At 38.4% G+C, this 12,366-nt stretch overlaps 1 protein-coding gene across 1 annotated transcript; it reads right to left on the reverse strand.

The window, feature by feature from the left end:
* Window positions 1–1,397: 1,397 nt before the first annotated feature.
* Window positions 1,398–11,736, reverse strand: pde11al (phosphodiesterase 11a, like). Its single transcript, XM_005738478.1, has 20 exons — window positions 10,957–11,736; window positions 10,039–10,197; window positions 8,887–8,976; window positions 8,547–8,687; window positions 8,331–8,395; window positions 8,044–8,176; window positions 7,814–7,889; window positions 7,661–7,728; window positions 7,461–7,553; window positions 5,400–5,450; window positions 5,071–5,217; window positions 4,877–4,984; window positions 4,442–4,551; window positions 4,271–4,361; window positions 3,367–3,467; window positions 3,057–3,134; window positions 2,898–2,961; window positions 1,914–1,988; window positions 1,756–1,839; window positions 1,398–1,664 (listed from the first exon to the last, which is right to left on the reverse strand). The coding sequence occupies exons 1-20, from the start codon at window positions 11,728–11,730 to the stop codon at window positions 1,419–1,421; spliced, it is 2,754 nt and encodes a 917-aa protein (XP_005738535.1). The 5' UTR covers window positions 11,731–11,736; the 3' UTR covers window positions 1,398–1,418.
* Window positions 11,737–12,366: the final 630 nt, after the last annotated feature.

Raw genomic sequence — 12,366 nt, forward strand, 5'->3', positions numbered from 1 at the left:
TTAACCTACTTCACTTTGTCAAATAGGTTCCATTTAAGTGATTCCTTGATTCAACAGGTCTGGTAATCAGTTCTGGGTTTAGCTCATGAAACTGGACTCAGCTTTTTTCTTTTATATGAAAATGCGGTTAATCAAATTATTTTCATGATTTTCATTATTTTCAATGAGGCAGGCCATGACTTCACATAGATTAGGTTTGGTGGGCTTTTTTCCTTAATAAATGAAGTCATCATTTATCATTTCTTTGATTATCTGAAACATGTAAGTGTGACAAAAATACACAAAGCTTAGAAATCAGTAAGGGGGAAAATACTTTTCATGGCACCGTATATACTGTATGTACACAATCTGCTTTATGAAACTTCCAGTTGGATATTTTTCCATATTTTATATGTACAACACCGAAATCTTGTAAAGGCCATAGTACGGGCACTGAGGAGTCTTCTTTTTTAGCGAGAGTAAGACAAACTCATCCCACTGTGTGTAGTTTAAAGACAGTAAACAATAAAATTAGTAGCATACAGTTGGGGCACATGTAAAGAGAAAGTAGATCTAACACTGAACTGAACACATGGACATGGACTTATAGGCATTCATGTATTTTTCTCAATCAAGTGAGCATTCATTAAACATTTTATGGGACTGGAAATTAAACTATCCCGCTGCAATAAATTATTTTAAGACCCATTAAATAACTACCTAACCATGATATAACACAGACTCACACACACAGAGAGACACGTGCATACAACAAGCCAGCAGACTTTAAATTTTAACCCTGACCTCTTGTTTGAGTCTTTGACGCATATCTGCCTGTTTTCCCCCAGAAAATACACGTGTTGCACACAACAAGCGGCTGGCCAAACAGTTCAATTAACCCACAAACACTGAAAATTACACCATATGGCCAAAGACTTGCAACTGAGGTACCACAGCCTTATCCAGAACACAATCATGCTCCAGTAAACATTCATAATGGCAATTTATATGATTTGTCACAGTGATTCTTTTTTGTTTTGTAAAGGCATTCCAATAGTTTTGGGATTTCTAACACAGTTCCCATTAAAAATATTATAATATTAAGAGACCTTCTTTGGTTTCTTATTCATCCTTCATTCTTATTCAATTCTCATTCATCCCATGACAAGCTCTCAGTTACATCTGAGAGCTGAGGGAGGTCTGAGGGAGTCTGACCAGTAGGGATAAAGCTCAGTCCTGAGTTTAACGTAGTGCTTGGGACACCTAGCAGATGAAAGCTGCTTTTCATTTACCAATAGTGGGTAGTGCATTTCTCATCAAATCAGAGGACATTTGAATGTTTTCAACTTAATGCAAAGCTTGCCAAACACTTAGCTTATTTTACTTCTTTCCTGCAGATGCTATGTTTCCATCTCCTTGTTTTCTCTGCATCTTTGATCCTAACTGCACTTTGACCCAAACAGTGAGTTTTCGACTGGCTTCGCAGTTTCTCTAGACTCTAGGTTTTCATTGTTTTCTCCATCTTCTTCACCTGACTCAGTGTTCTGACCTGATTCTGTACTCTGATTAGACACCGAAGCTCTGCGTGTCTGCTGATAGGATGAGCAGAGATCCTGCCATTTCTTTCGATTGGCATCGATGCCATCCATCATTGGCTGTAACTTTCTGTTGAGTTTCAGCAGTGCCTGGAGAGAAAGAATGATATTAATAGTTTAATTACTATTACCTTTTCATAAGACCTAAATGCTTAACTTAAATCATAAAGGGTTGTCTGACCTGGTAAAGAGGTTTACAGATCCCATCAATCCATTCAAGCTGTAAGGCAGGTAGTTCATCTTTGCGATTGCGGTCAAAGATTGCCTAGAGAGAGATCTAGTTATATTAAGAAAATTGTGGAAAATTGTGTGACTGACTTTTAAAGCTTCCTTACTTACTGCTGGGATTAACTTAAGCTCTGACCGCTCCCTATCACCTTGCTCGAAGAATTCACTTGTAACCAGCTCTGCAACCTGTGCAGATCGAGGGAAACAAATTAGTTAACTCTAAAAATGATGTACCAGTTTGCTGTTAATAATGGCTTAAACGTACTTTGTTATTTTGTCCTTATTTTAATTTAAATTAAATGAGAAGAACAATTATCTTTCTATTAGTATGGTACTATTATGGGTCATGCTAACGCATCACATGCATTATTTTAGAAAAAAAAAACACATGCACAGGACTTGTCATGGTCCTGGGCCATGACAGGACTGTAAACTAAGCTTTGGAAATATGATTTGGTTGTGTATAAAAAAAAATCAAATGAGTGTTTGTGTCCAAGTAAAATTAAGTAAATGGATTAGTGAGCTAATTTAATTTAATGAGAAAGCTCTAGGAAACATGCATCCTTGACCTAGATAGAACAACTGTATGGGTCAAGGATGCAAAAAAAACTTTTTAAATGGCCTTTAGGAAGTGCCCTTATGCTCTTTTTGGAAAAGTCCCAAAGAAACTGAAGCGATGTTTGTGGCACTACCTTAGATGGATTTTTTAATCTAATCTATCCTCCAGTGTCCTGTACCTGTAACATATTCATGACATGGATATATTATAAGAATCCTCTTAATATAGCCATGGCTCAGGGCCACTAGGAAGCAAGTGCATATTCCGGAGTGTATGGAAAAGACCTTCTTTGGTTGTATTCCAATTATGTACTTCTTAGCATATATTGGGGAAAAAGAAGATGTATCACAATAAGGATTATTATAAATGCAGCTTCTAACAATATCACAATGCCCTGGTGTATAAGGTCATGTACACAACCTAGCATCCTTTCCGGCCATTCGGACCCATACATAGCAAGAGCAGCTGCGTTAATAATTACTATCAGTGATTAAAACATTAGCAGCCTGGATGAAGGGATAGTGAAAGGCTCAAACCTGTTTGGATATCTTCCAGGGACGAGTGACTGCACCCAGATCGCATGCTGTCATCAACATAGACCTGTTGATGACATTAAAGCCCATTTCCATCTCTTTTTTTTAAATTCAGTTATAGTTTGTGTTATTTTTGATTTATTTGTATATAAATGTAGAAACCTGAGAACTTCTCTGTGTCCTTCATCAGTCCAGCTGAACTCTCCAGACAGAACATATTCAAAAAACTTGGTTCTGCGCCTTGCAATTAAAAGAGATAATCAAGGACAGAAAAAAAAGTTGAAGCACAATTTGTCCCCCTCCCCATCTTGGTAACCACCCAAGTGGAAGAGCTTTGCAATGACAAAAAAATGTGAAAATTATTGTTCAGAATATGGTAATACATCCAATAATTTATAATGATGTATGTAAGTTTACAAGTCACAAACTATTTTGGCCTTGAATGCCGTGAGGAAAAAAAAGCAACACTTACTCAAAGTGCAAAGTAAGGTCTGTGGAGAGAATAGCCTGCTTCAATAGTTGCATCATGTTGCTGTACTCTTTAGAGCTTAGGTTTGCAAAGATATTGTGACCCTGTGAAATAAAAACACAATAGCATGCAATACAGTGGGTACACACGCAAAAGCAGACGAGGATGAGTAATAGTGGCTAAAATGTCTCCTTAAATCCAATGCACCGGTAAAGTCATTGCTCACTGTCAAAAGAAGCTCCCTTTAGAAATGTTAATTAGCAGCGTGTTTGGACTTTCTCTGTCCGCTGCTAAAAGAAATCGATAAAAAAACACGGATCCCAATGATCAAACTGATTTTCACCTGAGACAAAGCAGCCTCTCGACTTTACTCGAACTCTTTAAACAGTGGCTTTCTGTTAGCCTAATGGTCTCAGTCCAACACTTTTAAATTGAATGAAGTCTGTGCATTTGTGTTTTCTGTTATTTTGAATGTGTTTTCTTGCTGAGCTGATGTTTAGTTTAATCTAAAGGGACAGAAATTGCCGACTAGCCTCAGGCCATAGCATGTATTACTGATCCACAATTGAGCTGATTAAATAAGATTTCAAAAATACACCAATGTCTGTCCTTGATTTAATTTTTTTTTTGACTCTGGTATTTTCGTTTCATATTCAAACCACTATCTATAAGAAAATAAAGAAAAAAATATTAATTTATCTATCTAACTGACACCATATGACGTTATTTACTCAAATTAATCATCAAGATTTCATTAAGGATTAAGTAAATATTATTTTCTTTTATCAGTTGGAAGTTACAGAACCTTGAACATGGAAAGCAAACTACTAAGAGAAAAAAGAAACCTCTGCAAAAACATAAGAATTACATGGACTTTATCAAAAAATATAAAAAATATTAGCCTGACCTCACTTTGCAGGATCATGACTGCATGGTTGAAGTGATGATGCTCCAGGGTGGCTGATGTCCCGTAAAGCAGGGCCAGAGCAGAACCTGTCCTGCAGGAACAACAGAGTAGTTACACTTCTCTGCATCAACAAGACACCAGTTCCAAAATCCACAGGCCTCTGTGGCGTACTTAGCTTGAAATGCATTGTTGGTGCCTCTGTGGTCTAAGTCATGGCACAAACAGCCAACCATCAGTGCCAATATCTCTGCATCTGACAGGACATCCTGGAAACTTGCTGTCTACACAATGCAAAGCAGATGGCCACATTCTTACCAAGTAATTTTAAATCTATTCTGTTTCATTTATTTTAACTAAATATTTAATGTACTTTTATAGGATATTTTGCATCAGTTAGGATAGGATAGGACATAGAAGCAACCCTAAGCAATAAGAGACCAAATCCACCACCATATGACTTCTTAGAAATACCTTGGATATACCTCTTAGAAATTTTTATATAGTTTATTCCATAGATCTATCTATTTGTGGGCATGCAAAACAACTTTACATCATTGCTTCTGTAAGATATACATCTGACTTTTTTTGCTCTATGTTAAAATTTACCGTGATCATAACGAACATGCACTGCGACACATTGAAAGCATGCCTCCAGTTATGGTATGCCACAGTTCGATAGTTCTTCCTCACAGTCAGAAGCCAGCGGCACAAAACCTACAGACAGATATACAGAAGGTATGATCATGTTTATGTATGGATGGATAAACATGCATATTACAGGGCACATTTCATGGCCTTACCTCATAGTCAATTTTAAACTTTTGGACAACACCAAGTTCCAGAAACATCCTGAGAGAAGCCGTGATCATGGCGTCGTTGTCCAATGAAAAGTCGTTGAAGTGAAACTCATCAATGCCTAACTCACTGCTCAGGGGGATCTTGGCAGCCTTAGGGGGAGAGGACAGTGCTGTCAGTCACAGAGTGCCACTGAAGGATGACAGCATAGGCAAACAGCCTTCCAGTTTACGTTGCACCTTTATCTACTGACACATTTCACTATTTTCCTGATGTTGGTATAGTGTCTTTATGCATTATATAATGTTTTTGTTTGATTAGTTCTGAGGATTACCTTCAGTCTGTCAACTTCCACCTTGGAGCAGGTAGCGTGATAGGACAACATCTGAAAAACAGAAAATAATGCAAAACACTGATGTATTAAAAAAAAAAACTGTCCCAGATAGTGAGGTGATGTCATGAGGGGATGGCCTAAATAACATAAGACTAGCTCTCTAATGTACACTCACTGCTAAACAAGATAATTAATATTTACCAAGAGTGTTGATGTTTTTTATCTGTGTTCACTGTCCTATGTAATCAGATCAAAGTAAATATGTATCTGCTTTTAAAGCCAATTTGTTGCTATATTTTGGCGTCTCTAATCACGAAAAAATCCATCAGGTGATGAAAGAAACATCAAAGATTGTGTGACAGAAATACAGCTGTGTTTGTTGTCCTTGATGAAAACTGAGCAGACCTGCACGTGTATTTATCATTAATAATTTAAAAGCAACTAAAATATTTATGGTAAAGAAGAGGAATCATGTTTTCTGAGGATAATGTGACTGCTCAGGTTAGATACTGGGCACTGGAACAGAACGCAGACTGAGACACCAATGAATGTAAAGAGCCTCTGCTAAGATTAGCAGTAACAGTGGTGACACAGCATTTTTCTGGAATCGATAATTTCTCATACAGGTAGTTTGAATTCATTTTACCGTGTGTCCTAAAATATGTTTTCATTTCAGAGTAGTGTCACTGAAAATTATTATTTTTTCCCGTATATACCACATATTTCTAATACTGCTCCCAAATTGCTTAGTAATTTGTAATATCTTACAGTTTTGGAATTGTAAGATTTAGCATTAAGTTTATTGACGTTTGCTTTTTCCCCACAATAAATATAGACCCATTTATGAATAAGAGTTGATTGGATTATTGCTACAGCTTATATTGTTATTGATACCATTGACCATAGTATTTTACTGCAGAGATCAGAACACACTGAAAGTATTAAAGGAATCCAGCTCTGCAATAGCGCAACTCTATCTGATAGATTCCAATTTGTGTGTGTAAATGGAGAGTTACACATAAAAGTTAGTCATGGAGCTCCACAGCGTTGCATGCTGGTATCAATACTTTTAATATTTTACATGCTTCCCTTAGGCTGTATATTTAGAAGACATTACAGATATTTCCATTGCTATGCAGATGACACTCAGCTTTATTTACTCATTCACACTGTCCTGAATCTCTAAAATTAGCAATATTCTGTTTCAAAGTGATGCTGAAAAGCTACTTCATGCACTTATCTAATACTATTACTCTTGTAATTCATTATTTTCAGGGCACTCTAAAAGCTCCCTGAAAAACCTTCAGTTGATCCAAAACAAGAGTACCGACAGGGACCAGAAAGAGAGATCATATATCTCCCATATTAGTTTCTCTTCACTGGCTCACTGTTAAATTTAGAATAGAATTAAAAATAAATTTCCTTACATACAAAGTAATCAGGTAAATGTAAATAGAAGGTAGTAGTAAATATACATCAAATTACAGTACCATATTTTCCTAACAGCTCACCTTTCTATCAGGCTGCTGGCCTACTTTTTATTTGTAGAGTTTCTAAAAGTAGAATGGTAGGCAGAACCTTCAGCTTTCAGGCTCCCTTTTTCCTTCGTACTCTTATAAAATGCTTCCTTATTTAGGGTTGTGTGATTGATGGGGTTTGCTTTCTAATTTTGTTGGGTCTTTACTCTTACTTTGATGCAACTATAGTTGTGAACTTGCACTATATAAATAAAATTGATTTGAATTGATATCAGATTATACTACCCATTTGATAGACTGGTAACTTGTGTAAACCACCACTCTCCTGTGTCAACTAGAAAGGCTTCAGCTCCTCTGCAACCCTAGTTAGAGAACTGGTTAAGAAAATGGATGGATGGATTACATGGAATCATCAAAACATAAAAGAAAACATAAAGTAAAGCGCTGTACAAATACAGGCCATTTACCATAAAAGAAAACTGGCACATGACAAAAAAAAAGAAATTATTGTATAGAAAAAGATACATAAATATCTTTTATCCTCCAGAGAGACATAGAGTGATGGATAGAAGAACAGGCTTACATCCAGTGCTACAGACTGTTTAGCCCATGTCTTCTTAACTTGATTGTACATCATTGTGTTGTTGATTCCAAGGCCACAGAATATCACAAATGCCTGCACACAAACAACAGGCCAGAGGAAAAATATGAAACATGAAAAGAACCTGCGGATCTACAGTGTCACAGTGCAGACCAAACAGAAGGTTGCTAGTGTAGCTTAACCTCAAATAGCCTCTGATCTGCATCATCGAAGGTCTTCCTGTCCAGGCGGTTCAGAATTTGTGCAACCCCTGTGGAAAATATACATAAATCATGACTATAACATGAGGACTCGTTTCCAGTGAAACAAAACTGATTATTTTCTGGTTCACTTACCAATTATCTGATGAGTTCGATTCCAGATAGGAACACATAACACTGATCTGATATGAAACCCTGAAGCTTGATCTGCCTGCAAAGAGAGAAGCCATTTTTTACTTTTTTTTTTTGGGGGGGGGGGGGACTGATATTCTTGCAGTGATAACAACGGTGCAAATGACTCATATTATCTGACTGTTTTTTAAATAAAAGCCTCAGATCTGATAAATACACTACACTGTGTATACCTCAGCATCAAAGCGTGGGTCCTGGCACACATCACTGATGTTAACAGGCAGTCCTGTTGAAGCCACCAGCTCAGCAATACTGTTATTGATTAGCCAGTCAGAACAGGATAACTTCTCCATGCTGATGTGGGCACTATTACAAAGAGGAAGCAACAGTCAAACATTAATATACAGAAACACTGACTACAAATTTTATCACAGTGAAATGCAAGTCTTCTTTTAATGTTAATCATGTTTGTGTTTATTGTAATTCTGCAGTAGTGATCTATGAGCAAAATCTCCTTAACCTGATGTCACGGTCCACATTGCACAAAGGAGACATGAGTTCAAATGTCTTTGAGAACTTCACAACCTATGAGAAAAATCATATATCACTGCAATCAGAAATAAAGTCATTCAGCAAATTAAAAAAAAAAAAAGGTTATAATGACTTTGGTTTAGTTATACACTGAAAATCAAGCAGCAGATGAATCTGTGAGGAAATGGGAAAAGAAAGGTCTCACAGGTGAGTCAATGTCCTCCAGAAGAAGCACAGAGCAACGTTCACACTGCAGCAGAGTCAGCGCTCGCTGCATGATCTTCCTGACAATCTTTTCCAGGTCGGTCTGTTCCTCAAACAGGTCATTGACCACCTCCAGCAAAGCCTGTAGCAGCAACAATAAACACCGTAACTTCATTTGTTCATTACACAAACATATTTCCACATTCCTGATAGAATATCACGCTGCTGAAGTTAATGTAAGCCTAACTTGTGAAAGGCAAGCATACAGCATGTTAATGTGTTTTGGAGTGATTATTGTGTTCGGTTATGTTTTTGTAAAAGCACAGTTTAAAATTTCTCACCCTGCTCCTTTCATACTCCTTGCGAGACTCTGAAAACAACTTAGCATTGGAAATCGATATTCCACAGAATGGTAGATACATCTGCAGCACCTGAATGAAAACACAAAGAAGTGGAGAAAGGCATGCACAATGTCTGCATGCTAATAATGACATAAAGCCGAATAAGAGAACCAGAAAGAGTAAATGCGCATACAAAGATCATGATGGAGTCAGCTGCTTCTCAGTGCAAATTTCTCTCAAATAGATTTGCTGTTAATGAAGTACTGATTCAGAGAAAGAGACTTAGTAAGACATCAAAGGCCTTAAAATGTCTGGACAAGCTGCCGGATGAAGCTTTTTCTCCTCCCTATTTTTACAGTCTTTGTTGCTGAAAAATAGTTTCTGAGGTTGCTCTGCCAAAGTTATATTTAGTGCTTTGTTTTATATACACTTGAAAAAGAAGCTTAAATCTCTCACAGCTTCTTTGAAGTTGAGCGTTAGAGCATACTATACGGATTCACAATGCATTTATTTCCACAAGTTTTTCCTGCCACCTTGTGGATGAATTTGTCAGTGCAACTGGTCTGCACGCAGAAGCAAACTTGTGATTTTTACAAACTGCAAATATCAGCATTGATGCAGTTTTTTGTTTTTGTTTTGTTTTTGATTTACCAAACCCTCCAATCTCCAGGATGTACGAAATATTATTGTCTCGTCAGCAAACTCTGAGAATTAAATTGTACTCATAAGCAGCGGAGCCGTAAATGAAGCTATAACACACATATATTCTAGTAAGCCCATTTCAACTGGAACAGGGAGCAACTGAAAGTAACACTTTTCTTACTGTGTGTATGCACAGGCGAACGTATTTAATGCTCCACGCTTGAGTAAAAGCTTGACCTCTTCTCTTCCATTTTCTTGTGTTTTGATTCCAAGGGAACACTTTACCCCTCTCCGCAGCCATTAAGATGCAAATTACAAACAATATTTCCAGTTGCATGGCAAGTGTTAGTGTTGGGTGGTGGGGTAGACGATGCACCAGTTAAATTTAACTCCCTCGTTAAATGCCCTTAATGGCGCGATAAGTAATATTGAAGAAGATGAATATGAATGTGAAGCCCGCTGGTACGACAGGCGAATGATTTTCTTCTCTTCAGCATAACAGAGCCTCACCTTCTCGTCATCCTCAGTAAATGGGGTGCCGATTGGATTTTTGTTAATAGCTTGTACAACACCTATGACTTCTCCATCACTGTTGCAGATGGCCATACAGAGGATGGACTGAGTCTTGTACCCGGTCAGCTTGTCAATCTCATCACTGAAGCGGTGATCCTGGAATTGTGGTTATATAAACATACAGGCTATTACATATTTATTGACAGGAGTCCACATTAAAAAACACACACACACACACACACATCCCAGCTCTACATTCCTTCACCATATGCGCGTTTGTCTCGTAAAGCCTATGATAAAGCATCCGCAGCGTTTAGGTCTGACTCTTGGGCTTGTAAATTTGAGTCTCTGTTGGTTGAAACTGTTTTTACTATAAGCAGAGAAACTCTTGTACCCCTCACTGGCACGTACCTATGCTGCTGGAGTAGTAGATCGCATGTTTCCTTAGTTTCCCAAGCAGCCCAGGGCGATGATATAATGATGTGGTGCTCAAGTCTAGCATATAATACCAGATTTAGTTTGTGGGGAAAAAATATAGTGATTGGTTTTCCTTTTCTTTGACTATTGTATTTTTTGTATTTTTGTATTTCGTAACCTGCATTTCGTATTCGGAACGACGTGCGCAGTTGAAGTTCTGAGGAGTGGGATAGTTTTGCCAACACCTGAATACCCAACACCCAAAACAAAAAAAGTCCCATTACTTTGAAAAAGACATACATTTGTGGATGCTTTTAACTTGGAAATGTAGCTGAAGGTGGACCTGAAACCTGATGTGTATTGCAGAAATTTTTCTTTTACTACTACAAAACTCGGGTCCAATAACCGACATCATCATGTACTGATATCCGCCAGCTTAAATGGACGCACATAAATTAAGAATACAAATTATATTGATCATAACGGTGTACACTTTACCTCATATGCGTTTGAGATGTTTACAGTCTCCCCGTGCTCCGCCACATATCCAATGATACCTTTCCCCCATGGCACTTGCACTTCATTGGAGTTAAGAGTGCTAGATGATGGTCTGACTGTAGTGCCTGAATGCACATCAAAGAACTTGGAAACCAGAGTCCTCTTGTGAGGGGGTCCTTCAACGAGGAAAAGCGAACACCTGTCTGCATCCACAAGAATGCAGACATTGATCAGGATTTTATAACTCAGATTTGTTAAGTCCAACTCGTTGGAGATATCTTTCACGAGCTCTAAGAAAAACTCCCTCTCGTTGGTTTCTTTAAGTCTGTATTTATAGTCAATGGCGCTGGATGCGTACTGAGGCACATTGACCCTGGACTCCAGCAGGGCGCTCAGGATGTGCGCGGTAGTGGGAGGCAGTGAACTGGCTTTACGCAGGAGCGCACGGCGCCTCATGCTGGACTGGGACTCGTGCTCGCTCAAACTCACGTGCTCGTCGTATGTCCAGTGTGCAGTGGTGGCTTTGGACCGAGCAAAGTTCCGTCGCAGCTCCATGTGGGACGATCTGCGCCGGAGTCCGTCAGCACTGGTCGGCCACAGTGGGTCCATGGCAGCGCCCCGCTTCTCCTCGACAGAGGACACTTTCGACGGCTGATGCTCCTTCAACCACCTGCTAACCTGGTCACATTTGGCTTTCCGAACGAGATACTCCTCGAACAGATCCGGGTGGCAATCCAAAAACGCCTCTATATCCGAGAAGTCAAACGCTGTCATAGTGAAAGCAGCTGTGAAGACCAAATGAGATTCTTAAATGTAACAGAGCAGGAGTTAGATGGGAGTGAGGGAGTGAGGCAGCTACATTCGAGCTTCACAGAGAAGTGATGAGCTCAAAACATTTTTATATGCATTCCTAGTATGACCCAGTATAGTTCCCCTTGTTCTCCCCCAAAATACAGGCAGCAGAAGTGGTCAAATAAATTCACTTTTCACAAGAGACGAGCTACAGCTGTCCGTCAAACGAGAGATTGAGCTGTTTCTCTGGGGATTTCTGTGGAATAGTATGCAGAGGTGTGGAAAAACACAGCGCCTATTCTCCCCAGCAATAAAAAACAGAAAAAAGAAAAGACAACTGCAGGGCAGTGTCTTTAGTGCCTCTCTTTATTCTGTACCACCAGAGACACTCAGCTCACCATAAAGTCAGTGATGTTTCAGTTACATTTACAGGAAAAACGCTGTTTTTAATGTACATTTAAATAATGAAGCTGTTTGAACAGATGGGCAAAGTAAAAATGCACATTGTATTTTAAATGTGATAGATAGATAGATAGATAGATAGATAGATAGATAGATAGATAGATAGATAGATAGATAGATAGATAGATAGATAGATAGATAGATAGATAGATAGAT

Source organism: Pundamilia nyererei, unplaced genomic scaffold (genome assembly GCF_000239375.1).
Source record: "Pundamilia nyererei isolate P.nyererei 1_Seehausen unplaced genomic scaffold, PunNye1.0 scaffold00084, whole genome shotgun sequence".
NCBI classification, from domain to species: domain Eukaryota; kingdom Metazoa; phylum Chordata; class Actinopteri; order Cichliformes; family Cichlidae; genus Pundamilia; species Pundamilia nyererei.